Here is a 14,524-nt window from a genome sequence, read left to right as displayed (position 1 = left end):
TAAGGTGGCTAGCTTGAGCTTGATAAAAAATAAATGATCAGCAAATGTTAGTTCCATTAGTATCTCTATAAAATAGAATTATAGACTGTGTTCTTTCTTCCTTTTTTATGGTACTCAGAAAAGTGGACTAAAATTAACCTTTAATGCTATTCTCTTGCATGCTAGACTTTAAAGCCACAGGCTCAAAGTACAATTTTGAGTTAAATGGAGATCTACAATTGAAGAATAAGGCAAAAGACATGCTTACAGAAAGTCTCAAAAGGGAAGAAAACATAATCTTGGTACAGAACTTCACAATCCAAGGAGTTTTTCAGTAATATCAGCATAAAATAATCAACATTGGCTAGAGATATTTGGCCATTTAATTGTCCTACTAGATCCATAGCGTAATGCCACTTCCTACCATGTATCTTTAGTTTTTCCCTAATCTAATCATTTTCTGATATAACCTATTCATCAATACTTCCAGTCTCTGAGTGCCCTGGGTTCAAACACTATTTCACGCTGCTGCGCTCTATATTTTCCTTTTTAAATGCCCACAGCTTATCTTCGTTGCTTGTATCCTACGTGTATGAGTTTGTTCAAGCCACTGTACGACGATGTCATTTCCTGGAAAAACTGATCAGTTCAGTCATTTCATCTCAGTCACTGTAACACCAGAGAGGGAGAATCCACCAAGCTGCGACTGGCCTGGCCTAAAGTAAAGGGCATTCGCATCTCAAAGCTCTCCTCTTACAGTTAACAGGAGAAAATTAAAATTTCATATTCCTCGATCGCTTAGGTCGGATCTGGCAAATGGAAATACATGAGAACGCAGACTGAGGACATACTCCCTACTAAGCACTGGCAACACTGCTTAAGACTCGCTATAAGCCATAAACTAGGTGTTATTTCTATCCCGACTTCAGAGCTGGAGATCCTGAGTCTCAGAATATGACTGAAGTCATGGGGCTTGGTTAAGTGCAGGACTAGTGGTCATAACAGTCCTTGGTTCAAACCCCCCCCTTGCCCCCAGAGGTGTCCGGGAAGACAACCTGATCATCTAGTTCCAAAAGGGCCTTAGAAACCACAGGGAGCAGTTCTAGTCCGCACACGAGTCCAAATCAACTGCACAGCAATTTTCATTCTTTGCACAGGCAGGTCACTGGGACGTCTTTGTGCACAGACATTGTGGGGCTCAGAACCAGCTTTAGGTGAGCAGCCAACGGGCTTCTGCTTGTGCCACCCGGGACCTCCTTCCAACAGCAAGTTCTTTATGTCTGTGAATGCCTTAGCAATTTCTGGGGCCTCGGATTTTATAAGCACTAAAACAGTACCTAGACTTCCACTGGCCATCTCTTTGAAGAGAATTCTAGCTCCATTCTAAAATCAGAGGGGGTACGCAGGACAGCAAGGGTCATAGCCACACATGGAGAGAACGATTTCGAGTCCGGTCAGACTCGAGGGCTGTATCCTGTGAAGTTTACCGAGCCTTCCCCCAGGGCATATTCAAAGGAAGGCGGGAACATGGAAAGGGATAGCTCCAGCTCCAGGCAGGCAATTCTGCCCTGACTGTGTCCATGTTTCCCCAGGACATGCACTGGACAGAGGTTTGTAAATACCGGGATTTGAGATCCCAGTCCTACTATTTTTCTAGCTTTGTAACTTCGGCCAAAGTACTCAAGCTTTCTCTATTTCCATTTTCCTATCTACAGAAGTTTTATAGTACTATCTACCTATCTCACAGCATTGGTAAGAATTAAAATGTTTAACCCCAAACCTAGCACAAAGTGGGCATACAGTATATATATATGAGCTCCTTTCCCTCTTGAAGAAGTCCTAGAGGCTTAGTGGGTTAAGCACTGAGGTGCTAACCACAAAAACCACCAGTTCACACCCATCAGTCAGGGGCTCATCGACTCTTCCCAAATTTCATTGCCATTGAAAATGGTGGATAGTGAGGAGTGGGGGAAAGGTGAGGAGAAAGAAGAGTAGATGCCAAGTGAATTCCAAAATGTGACTCCACCCAGAAAATTAGAGTGCTAATCAAAGCACCAATTCTCAACCAAGCCACTTAGAAAGGGAAGAATCATAGCAACAGATTGCATTATAAGGATATCTTCCCATGTCTTTTACTGAGGATCAAGAAATGGAGGGCAATGCATGTTTGAGCCACTACACATCCCTCTGAGCAGCCCTGACCCTATTTCTAGACCCTGACCCTCCACCCAGCACATCTCCCCTGTTTTCATTCTCAGAACATTGAAGACTAGACCTTATGCTCTCATATGCAATTGGGGGTGAGGATTTTAACTTTACCCAAATAACTTGATCTTGTCCTTGATTCCCAAAAGATAACCTCTAAAAGATTGGAATTTCTCCCATAACTGGTGTCTTTGGTAAGGCTTTATAGAGGTCATCTGAGTATTTATGAACATGATGTGCCTGCTGGATAGGGACTGTCCGGGCCAGACAAAACCACCATGTGACATCAGTCCCGCTTCCTGGGTGGGATCTGGCGATGAAGTTTAATCAATGGTTCCTAAGTCATGCTGCCCCAATGAAAGGCACCTCCATGGACTTCCTGGTTGGTGATGGGCAGGCACGCAAGTGCGGGGGCAGCACATCCCTTTGGGGAACATGGAAGCTCTACATGGAAGACCCTCCCCTCCCCGACCTTGCCTTAGGTACCTCTTCATGAGTACATTTCTAAACATTGAAGCGATAAGAAAACTGTGATCATGAGAATCGTGCTTCCCTTAGTTCCCTGAGGTGTTCTTACAAACTATCCAAACTAACGGAGCAGTGGGACTCCGGTATCCTGAGTCACAGGTGTCCTGCGGGTATCCAAATTTGTCATTATCAGACCAGAAGTGAGGGTGTCACAAGTACACAGCCCTTACGCTTGTGGCTGATATCTCATGTCTTAGGGAGACTGGTGATGTACTGGGTTTTGTGGTGATAGCTGAGCCCTGGTGTAGGGGGTGGTGTACTAGTCTTCTCGCCACAACGTCAGCAGTTCGAAACCACCAGCAACTCCGCAGAAGAAAGGGAAGGTTTCTCTTCCCTTAGGATGTGAAGGTTCACAAACCCACAGGGGCAGGTCTGCTCTGTCCTATCAGGTCACTGTGCGTGACAATTGACTAAGTGGCAGAGAGGCTTGTTTACTTGTTTCTTCGGGTTTTGAAGGAGAGTGGACAGTCTGCGGGCCATGTCAGATCAGACCTAGCTCTGAGGATTAGGATCAGAAGAAGATGCATGGGCGGCTGGTGCGCAAATTGGAACAAAACTGCAGTCGGTGTCTTGAATTGACTTCGAAGCAACAATCCTACGATAATTTCTCCTTTGCGTTTTTCTCCCTAACTTTCCACCCAAGTCACTCTCGCTGGTCTGAAGGCTGCGGCATAATAGTTACCTCTGATTGTATCGTTCCCTACCACCACTTTACTCACTGCATGGCACGGCTCCAAAATTGCTCGTTTTATGTCACTGTATCTTCTAAATACTGTAAAGTGGATGAGGCACAAAGCAAAATATAAAGCTTACAGACCTTAAGCTGAGTATTGGGTAGCGTAAATGGTTCCTTTGCACCAAGTTTCCGAGCTGGAGCCTAAGCCTCTGGAGTCACCACCCTCAGTTCTGGGCTGTCAGAGGCCACACTGTCTCACAAAAGGAGCACGGACTTCAAGTGAAGTATTTCTGGGTGGTGAATCCTTAGCGCATGGTGAGCTGTGAGATCCTGGATCAGTTACTTAACCTCTCTGATTTAGAATCTAAAAACCCAAGAAAGATTGCAGCAAATCAGCAGAGGCCAACTAGAAAGAAAATGGAATCCTGTCTAGCTCTAGTTCATTATTTGGATTTACGCAGGCATCCTAAATCCAGGATCTCAGGGAGAATAAAAGCAAGGACAGCAAAGGCAGCATAAAATTGGTCTTTCTACACAAGCAGGGACCTCCCCAAAACACCTCATACATTTTTAAGCACCCTCCATTACTATTCTGAAACATCTTCTGTGACTAGCTATAGCTTTTTAAAAAGCGTGACCTTGCCCTTGGGGTCTGTAACAGGGTTCCATACCATTGGTGAGCCTCCCCCTCCCGGGTTGGGTAGGACCAAGGCTCCCATTCCAAGCTTTCTCAACATTTCTACCATTGGCCATGGTGCTATTAATTCTGATTCTTCACCAATATCATGAAGCCTCCCCTTCTTCAAACTGCTCCTTACACCCTGTCTTTTTTCGGTATTACCTCACTTAATCATCAATAACCCTGTACTGTGTCGATTATTATCCTTACCTAGCAGCTAGGACCTCTGGTGGTATGAGGGTAAAAGAACTTGGCTGCTAATCAAAAGGTTGACAGTTCCAGCCCACCAGCCTCTCCGCGGGAGAAAGAGGTGGCAGTGGGCTTCCTGGAGACCCAGTGTGGCACTTCTGCGCTCCGCGACCGGGTCTCTGTGAGTTGGAATCCATCTACTATCAGTGGTGTGGGTTTTAATAGACAGGACAGGACACCAAGCCTTAGAGTTGCTGGGGACCCGTCCCGATCCTGCATCTTGGAAATGAGAGTGAAAAACAGTGCTGTCTGCCTGCGAATTCTGAGTCCCTAACAGCTCTGATAACCAGCTCCCCTGCTGCTTTCTGCCAAGACTCAGGGGTATTTGCTCCCTGGAAAGGCAGAGCCTGGGTTCATACGTTTACTCATTGATGTTGCAGGTACCGCTGAGGTAGTTGATTTTCAGCTCACAGTGGCCTCCGTGACAAGGCAGAGCAGCTGCACAGGGTTTTCTACGCGGTACTCTTCACAGGGGCCGTCACCAAGACGTCCTGCCACGAGGCCACTAGGTGGCTCTGACCAGCCTTTCGCCTGGTAGCTGAGTACTTAAACCATCCTCCCCGCAGGGCTAAGTGAACACATGCTATTTGACCACTAAACTCGTGTAGCTCTGGTTTCCTCAAATGTATTTTTATAAAACGACTGTCTTTACTACATGATAAATTTCATGAACACAAAAATCTCAGCCCCATCATGTCAGTCTTCCACAAGGGGACTTAGGAAGTGTTTATCTGAAACACATTAGCAACAACAACAACAACAAGAACGTAAGTAAAGGCGTCATGTTAATCCCCTGTTCTCCAGGAGAGGGAAGCAGGATGGGAAGCTGAGTCATCACCTTCAGACTTGCACTGGAGGTCTTAAAAGCTTCAGCTTTGTAAACTATTTGTTTATAAGATAGGCCCATGGCACTTAAAAAGAAGCTTCCGTTTATTGATTTAAAATCAAACACGCCTGGCTCTAGAGTGTCAGGTGCCTTTTGGGGGGACACTCACTCAGAGGCTTATTTGTCTGCGGTTGGGCGGGGGCGGGGGTGTCTTTTCATATACCTTCTTGTAATACCTTCCAGCCTGTGAGCCTTCCTGGGCAGCTGCAGTATCCCAGGGTCAGTAAGAACTGTCCAGATGAACAGACCACCAAATGGGATGCAGACATATTATTAGGCCTTCATAAAGATATTATTCTGTTCTGAGACATGCCATGAAATAGATGAACCTTGAAAGTATCATGCTGAGTGAAACAAGCCAGTCACAGAGGATAAAGATTGCATGATCCCATTTACATGAACTTTCTGGAATAAATGCAAGAGATCAAAGTTTATGAGTAGTTACCAGGAGCAGGTGAGAGGGGAAATTGGGAGAGTATTGCCTAAGGAATGCTGGGTTTCTGTTAAGGATGATAAAAAACAGTAGAATCTCGTGATGGCTGTTCAACATGGGAGAATAGAATTAATGTCACGAAATTGTACATGTAAAACGGTTGGCATGTTTTCCCATATAGATTTTGCTACCAGAAAATAAAAAGTCAGATAATATCTATTTAGGCTGATACAAAAGGGCCTAAAGATAATTGCGCAATTCCTTTTTTTTTTTTTAAGGGGATGGAGAAAGATAAGGTGAAATATTGATGTGAAGCAGTCATAGAAGAGGGCCAAGGGGAAAGAGCCAGAGAGGGATCTTATGATAGCAACCTAAAAGAATCCAGCTTAATTAAGGGCTTCAATCTCCCTTTTACCCCCAGGAGGTAGTCACAATTGAGCTCCAGTGGATTACTCACAACATCATTGCACAATTCCTTCATTCTCTCCTGTAGCTTGATTCACAAAATAAGATAAGAAACACACTATTGCCTGATTATGAATCGTGACAAAATTATTTTATTATAATCAAAAAAAGTCATGGCTTCTTTGTTCCTCTTTACCTTGGGTGCTAAGTTCTTTTAAATATGATTTGCTTTTCACTGGATTTGTTATTATCATTTCAGGTGGCTGTGGGGATTTTGGGGGTCTCCTTTATTTTTGGTGAGCCGCTTGATTCCCTTTCTTTGTGGGCAACCCCAAGGACACACTTCACACTGGACATCAGGGGGTCACAGACACTCTGCCTTATTTTGAGGCTCTCAGTTCTATTCTGCTAGTGAAGTGCTTTAGTTAGTGCCCGCAAGGCTGTAGAACAGAGGGGGAAGTAAAGGCTGAGGACAGGCGTGGAAGTCTAACCAGATTTTTGGAGAGGCAGCAGAGCATAAAGCCTCTCAGCCAGTGACCAAGACAGAAGTCCTGGCTGCCCCAGAGTGACTCTGTTATTTTGGTTACATTATTTAACTTCTCTGCTCTCATTTTTCCCAATTGTGGAGATAAAACATAATACCACTTAGATCACTGAGTTGTTAAAAAGGTTAGATGAAACCACGCATACAGACCACTGCAGGTCTAGCATTACACTGTAAGCACATTCAAGGCACCACTGATATTTGTGGCAGGGTTGGGGTGGAGTGAGGGGGGTGGACAAAAGAGTCACATCTCTGTAGATCGGGAGGGGGTGGGGTGGGCACTGTCTGGCCCAAGGTCCAGATAAGACTCCTGATAATCATCCCGGCTAGCGGACACCACAGGCCTCAGTAAAGAGAAGCAGTCCCAGCCATCCCATTGCAAAAACCAAACTCACTGCCTTCGAGTCCATACTAACTCATAGCGACCCCCTCTGGGCTCCCAAGGCTGTGACTGCTGTTGTTTTGAACTACAGACCACGCGGATCGCAGCCCAACAAATAACCACACCACCAACAGGGCTCTTTACATTGGGAGTGGTTAATGAAACATTTGATCAGCAAGGCCCACAGATGACGGTGTAAATACCTAAGTGGCATTCGACAGAAAAAGCAGTCCCCTTCTTGCTCTAGATAATCTGAATCTCACCAAATGGTCTTGTCTTGTTGATTTGAAAGCGACACAAGACAGAGCCACCAAGCAATTTAGCCAGTCGCCTTTTCTACAACGGGGACAAAAATAGCATGGGTTTCCAATAGCTCCTGTGAGTGAAGAAAAAAAAAGGCAACAAAACATTTATACCTGTTGTGCTTTCAAAATAAGAACATGCTCTTAAACTGTGATTCAACATGTTGGCTCTTATCCATATTAGCATTCTTTCAGTGAAATAGCATGCCCTGAAAATACCACTGCGGAAGTAGAATTTTCTAAAGACGTTAAAAAAAAAAATCTACCCACAACAAAAAGTCACTGCCCTGTTGACATTTATCCCATGTCCCTAAGCATGGGATACCCATACCAGTACTTCATTTCTAACACATGAGCCTCTGCCCATGTGAATCACTGGATTTCTCAAATAATACTGACTGCTCCTCCACCTACTTCTTTCAACGTGACCTCTTCTAAGCTGAAAACAGCTAAGCTCCAACTCAGACTCTAATCTGTTGCCAATAGATGGCGACGGTGGTCACACAAGGCTATTCTAGTCTGGGGGATGCCACTGCGAGGTGGTGGTTCTCCTGCGAGGTGGTGGTTCTCCGTATGTTGGAGGTGTCTGTGCTAGGTCTCAAGGTGTTTACAAACATCATGGCCCCACAGGGTGCAGTGGAAGAATGGAAGTAAAAGCAGTCTTGAAAATGATAAGAAGATGAAAAAGATGACTATGCAAAGTTTTAAAAAACCACAAGGGGTAAAAAACAAAAAATGTACTTGTGGCAAGCTGAAGCATTTCACAACATGAAGGACAGCAAAAGGTAATAGACAGAGTAGTTCTGTACCCTCAGCAAGGGGCAATATTTAGTAACACAGGGGAAGATACCTGGAAAAACCAAACCAAACAGAAACCTTCAAAATGTGACATAGCCAAAGCAAACACAGCACACTTCCCTGTGGTTAGGGTAAATAAAGACCAATGTCATCATAGAAATTCACTCATTCATTTCCATATGGCAATGAATCTCCGACTGAGGCAGACAGCGAAGATTGACTTACGGCCTTAGCGCTGTGCTTCCAACCTTGCTTACCTGCTGTAATCACTGGGGAACTGTAAAAGTCCAGCAGTCCAGACATCAGAACCCCTGGGGTTGGGCCACAGGCATCTGAAGTACTGGGAGCTCCTCAGAAGACTGCAGTGTGTGTTATCAGAGTGGAGAACCTCACATCTAAGCAGGGGGGAAGCGGCTACTACTGGACTGAAATGCACTGGAATGTGTACCTTCACGCGTGTGATGACTGCGGTCACGTTGCAAGAACGACTTCCCTGCAGCATCTGTATCTTTGAGGAGGGGGTGTTACCTGCCTCAAGGGATTTATCTTTGATATTCATGAACGAGCATTAAGGTAAAGATTGAGGAGAAAGCTACCTGCAGAAATGTGTATTGCCAAGACAGAATAGAGTATGCCATGTTTTAAACTTTTAAAGGAATTATTCATACATCCATTCGAAGGACATTATCACACAGCTACACACTTCATTCAACCTTTCTTCCGTCACTTCAGTGAGTCCATGTGCAAATCAATGGACACACAAGTCAGTCTGAAGCCACAGGAGCTTCGAGGTACCAGACTCTTACCCTCACGATCACGTCCAGTGAGTAGATCAATTCCTGATCTATCCACTCACTCAATGCATTCTGGTCATTTTCTGTCTTTAAGGACTAGATGGTGCATTACAACAAAGGTCTCACTTCGTTTTTGTTCCGAAACCCTTAGGCTCCTTCCCCAGGACCCCTGGTTTTTACCTTATCTGCCATGATCATCGAGGAGCCCCCGTGGATACCCAGGATGGGGGTGAGCGTCTGGGCTGAGATAAAATCAAGGATCTGGGCGATGGCTTCCTGGTCTGTGTCGTCAGCAAACACCACGCCCTGGATCTTCCGGTCGGACATGAGATCGCAGATGCGGGTGATGATGCTCTTTGGGTCGGTCTCATTCATGGCTACCAGCTCCACCCGGGGCACCACGGAGAGATGGTGGAAGTCATCTTTCTCGTGGGCATCCTTGATGGCCACCTCGTCTGACGTGCCCACGAGGATGACAGCAATACCGATGCTGGGGGAGCTCTTCTGAGAACGCGCTCTGGTGCCGGACACGGCCAGGACAGCCAACACCAACCAGAACTTGGGAGAACAGCACTCTGTTCTGAGCTTCATCTTCAACTCGTCGACTCCCTGAGGACACAGGAAAGAGAACAGTTAAAACAAGGCACACCCTCCATGCCTCTGTTTGAAAAAGGCGGCGTCCACAAGCCACAGGCTTTGTCTCCTTTCACTAACCATCAAACCCAACTTCTGACTTCTAGCCCCGTTTCTTAGTTCGGGTGTTTGCTCAGCAGAGGGAGAGAAAAGAAATTTTCAAAAGCGTCAAGAATCCTTGAGCAGTACAAATGAAAAGCTGCTCCTGCTAAAACCAGCCACAGGAAACCAAACCCGAAGTCCCAACCTGTTGTCACCGAGTGGACTCAGACTCTCAGGGACTAAGGGACAGAGGAGTACAGCCCCACAAGGTTTCTGAGGTGGCAAATCTTCACAGAACAGACGATCACATCCCTCTGTGGAAGAACAGCTGATGGATTCGAACTGCTGACCTTTCTGTTAGCAGCCAAGTGCTTCACCACTGTGAAGCTTAACTGCCTGGGCTCCTTCAACAGCAAACAGACGGAGACAAGTGAGGAAGAGAGGATGTCAGTGGTCCAGGTAGCCGTGCCCACAGCAGATGCGCAGAAGGCTCTTGCTAAGGCTGCCTAATCACTAGCAGCACCATCTGAGTCACTCCGAGGCCACGAGGGTGACCAAGACCAGGCAACGTGAGCAGCAAAGTGTGCTCAGTGGAGGAAAGCCACACAATACGGCTAAGATTCCTCCTGCCTCTCCTTCAGTCTCTCTTCAAAGACGGCAATAGACAAAACGTTCTTCAGCGATTCTCAGAGTTTTAGGATACGGACCCTGTTGCTGTCAGGTACAGTCACCTCAGCGGCACTCCTTACCACCGCCCCAGAGGATTTTCTAGGCTATAATCTTAAAGAGCTCTGATTGGCATGGTGAGTTATAAAGAGGGCTGCTAATCGCAAGGTCAGTGGTTCAAACCTACCGGGCACGCTCAGGGAGAAAGACGAGGGGGGTTGCTCCTGTAAAGATTCTCAGTCTTGGAAATCCACAGGGACAGTTTGGCCCTTTCCTACAGAGCTGCTATGAGTCAGACTCCCCTCAGTGACAGTGAGTTGGATTTTGTTTTCTGCTTGATCTTTATGGTAGCAGACTACCAAATAATTCTCCCTAAGTCTCTACGTCAGTTCAAACCACCAACCTTCAGGTGAGTGGAGATAGAATCAATTCATACGACCCCTCTAGCGACCATCCGTTTGGTGGGGGATTAAAAATTCTAGTCTCTATGGCTGCGATTATCATCCCATTTTGGAGGGAGCCCTCTGTTACAGGATGAAGGTAAGATTTCTTCCAGGGCTCCACCTTCATAGAGGGTGTGAATTAAGTCAGCACCTTCTGAGCCCTTCAGGAAAGAGTCTGCTGAAAGACAAAAAGCACACCCCCATCAAAGTGGTCCCTCTGTATATCAGAGCCCTCTCAGAAATAAAGAGGGAAACCCCAGGCGCATTGGAAGAAGACCCACCAGTGGAATGTGTTTCCGGCCTGAAGTGGCAGCGGTTGAGACCAAGGCACCAGAGACAATGGAACAGAGCAGAGGAGCCAGACTGAGATCAGAAGGCACAGGCAAGAAAACCATGGGACAGAACAGAGGAGCAGCAGACTATGAGATTGTGAAGCAGAGCATTGGTCTGGTTTCTGGCTCATGGAAACAGAGGACAAGAGATCACACGGCTAAGAGGCTAAGGACTAGAGAGACTTGGCTCCTGGCAGAGGAAGGAGGCTGCAGCTGGGGACCGATGACTACATCCTTTCCCTTTACTGATTCCGACTTGTGGTGACCTGTAACTTCCCTAATAAGCCTCCTTAATCCCAAGTGTTGTCTATGAGTTCTGTGGGGCTATTGCACAGCATCTTTGACCTCTGTCCGGGGCAATAGGGAAGCCAGAGGAGGCCTGGTCTGGCCTTCCACATGGTTTACTCACGAGTTGTTCTGGGTTTAACCATTGCACTGCCAAGGCTCCTCATAACTTACATTTATAGTTAAATAAAATGTGTAGAGTCCTGATGGCACAGTGGGTTACACACTGGCTGCTAACCAGAAGGTCAGCAGTTTGAAACCACCAGTGGGAGAAAGATGAGGCTTTCTATTCCTATAATAATTCATGGCCTCAGAAACCCATGAGGGCAGTTTTACTTTGGGGCTTTACTATAGGGTTGCGATGAGTTAGAACTGACTCAATGGTAGTGAGATATATGTGTGTGTGTGTGTGAATACACACACATACAGAGGCTTCAAACAGCTTGTGGAAAAATTCATTAGCTTCTAATTTCATTTTTCCAGTAACTTTTGAAATGACTTCATTTTACACACACACACACACACACAGATAGCCCTGCACCCTTTCCCCCGCCAAAAATAGAAACATGTTTCACTGGGCAGAGCTCTCATAGTACACATGTTCCCCACTAGGCGAGCATCAAGTAACTCCCTCTGAATTAGCACACCCAGTGGCGTCCCCTGGGAACGTTCTCTCTGGTCACAGTGAAATTTTTTTGTAAAAGCTGTTTCACTCAAACCTCATGTGGGGTGTGTGTGTGTGTGTGTGTGTGTGTGTGATGGCCAATTTAAGAAAACAGTGTGTAGCTGTGAAATCTTGTTTCCTGCTCAGGAAAACTGCTGCAGAAACCATTGTGATGTTGAGCACAGCTTAGAAGGCCAGTGCTCTGGAACACACTTCAAGTGTGTCAATAGCCTTTTTCATTTCAAAAAAGTGAAATGCTGATTGATGAAAAACCTCATTCTGGACGTCCATCAACTTCCCAAATGGATGACAATGTCAACAATATCCATGCACTTGTGCTTGAAGACAGATGATGGACCATTGAAGAGATGGGCAAGTTTTCTGGAATATCTTGGAGCTCAGTCAGTGAATTTTAACGGAAGATTCGGGAATGAGAAGGATCGATGCAAAATTTGGGCCTCAGCTTCTGACTGAGCAGGAAAAAGAGCCTCAACTGGAAACATGCTGTCCCTTGAACGAACAGCTCCCCCTTTTTTTCCAAGGTCATTACTGGTGATGAGACATGGTGCTATTCGTACGACCCTGAAAGCAAACGTCAATCAAGCCAGTGGAAGATGCCATCATCACATCATCAAAAAAAAATTGGTCAAGTGAAATCAAAGATCAAGATGATGCTCATATTTTTGTTCATTTTGATGTAAGGGGGATAGTGCATTTGAAGTTCTTTCCACCAGGTCAGACTGTTAATCAAGCTTTCTATTTAGAGGTTCTGAAAAGATTGCTATCAGTGTGTGACCAAAACAGACCTGAGTTGTGGAAGATGGGGGATCAGTGATGTCACCACAACAATGCGCCTGTGCACCCAGCCATCTCTGTGTACCAGTTTTGGGCATAAAGCTGCATGCCTCTATTGCCCCACACACCTTGTGCAGCTGGCCTTGCTCCATGCAACTTCTTTTTGTTTCCACGAATGAAGAGGGACACGAAAGCATAGCAATTTGACGACACAGAAGAGGGGAAGAAAAAACTAGGGAGGTGCTGTCAGCTACCAAATGAGTAAGTTTGGAAAATATTTCCAAGAATGGAATCACAGATTTGATAAATGTATTCAGTGTAATGGAGAGGACTTTGAAAGTGATAAGGTTGTTTTGTTAAAAATGTAATTGCACAGTTTTAAAGGAAAAAAAATCAGGGTTTTTTTGGTACAACCTTGTAGATACATATATATAGTTATATATGTATATATTCTTCATTTACATAGTATTTTAGCATGTAATTCCTAATATTAAATTATAAAAAGCAATATGTAAGCAGTACTTATTAAAACATTATCTCAATTGATACTTATAATAACTCAATAGAATAAGATCTCCCAATAAAATAATTTATTAAAAAAATAATAACAATAACTCAGCAGGAGAAAAAAGCAAGAACAATATTATTGTCCCCATTTTATAGATGTTAAAGCCCAGGCTCAAGGAAACTAGTGATTTGTCCAAGACCAAGAAATAATTCAGTGACAGAAACCTGAATCCAGATGTTTTAGACCAATTCACTTTCCATTCCATTACACAACACTGTCAATTGTTACAAGAAACTCTTTGATTCTTATCTGTATATGCATTACAGTGTGGTGACTTAAGCAAAGGCTACTAATAGTGCCAGTGATGTGAGAGCTACCTTTAAATAGGCTTACACTTTGGCTTTCTATGGCATTCTACAGCAGTGACCTCCCTGGGATGACCATGTTGCCATATAATTCACCACTTTTCACCAAAAAGCATTTCCTGCTTCTCACTTCCAGGTGTGCCCCTACATCTTACACTATAAACTAAACTAAGGACCCAACTACCAATAGAGTAGAAACCTCTTCGTTTCTCACATTTCTTCAAGAATGCTTCTTATTTAAGGATGGCAGGTCCTGCTTATATTGCATTGATTTGTTTTGTTTTAAATAATCACTTCTTGCACACCTCTTTTTTAAAAAAATTATTTTATTGGGGGCTCATACAATTCTCATCACAATCGATACATACATCCACGGTGTCAAGCACATATGTACATTCGCTGCCCTCATCAATCTCAAAACATTTGCCATCCACATCAGCCCTTAATATCAGTTGCTCATTTTCCCCCTCCCTCCCACCCCACCTCATGAACCCTTCATAATTCACAACTTATTATAGTTTTGTCATAAATTACACTGTCCGATGTCTCCCCCCACCCTCTTCTCTGCTGTCCCTCCCCCAGGGAGGAGGCAATACCTAGATTCTTGTATTTGGTTCCCCCTTTCCACCCCACATTCCCTTCACCTTCCAGGGCTCACCCCTTTCACAGCTGGTCCTGAAGGAGTCATCTGTCCTGGATTCTCTGTGTTTCCAGTTGCTATCTGTACCAATGTACATCCTCTGGTCTAGCCGGATTTGTAAGGTAGAATTGGGATCATGATAGTGGGGGGCAAGAGGGAATTAAGAACTAGAGGAAAGATATGTTTCATCATTGCTACCCTGCACCCTGACTGGCTCATCTCCTTCTTCAACCCTTCTGTAAGGGGGCATCCAGTTACTTACTGATGGGCTTTGAGTCTCCACTCTGCACT

The 14,524-nt window shown here is 45.0% G+C and overlaps 1 protein-coding gene across 1 annotated transcript in view; it reads right to left on the bottom strand.

Annotated features, from left to right (window-relative positions):
- GRIN2B (glutamate ionotropic receptor NMDA type subunit 2B) overlaps positions 1 to 14,524 on the bottom strand; it is a 568,852-nt gene that overhangs the window by 375,130 nt on the left and 179,198 nt on the right. The window contains exon 3 of the mRNA XM_004716225.2: positions 9,041 to 9,469. Within this exon, the coding sequence (XP_004716282.1) occupies positions 9,041 to 9,451 (411 nt within the window). The 5' untranslated portion in view covers positions 9,452 to 9,469. The remainder of the gene's footprint in view (positions 1 to 9,040; positions 9,470 to 14,524) is intronic.

The sequence above is a fragment of the Echinops telfairi genome, unplaced genomic scaffold (assembly GCF_000313985.2).
Source record: "Echinops telfairi isolate 266 unplaced genomic scaffold, ASM31398v2 ScPeMD7_1957;HRSCAF=2489, whole genome shotgun sequence".
Taxonomy (NCBI): domain Eukaryota; kingdom Metazoa; phylum Chordata; class Mammalia; order Afrosoricida; family Tenrecidae; genus Echinops; species Echinops telfairi.
Note: the sequence above shows the minus strand (reverse complement) of the source record. Positions and strands in the feature narration are given on the sequence as shown.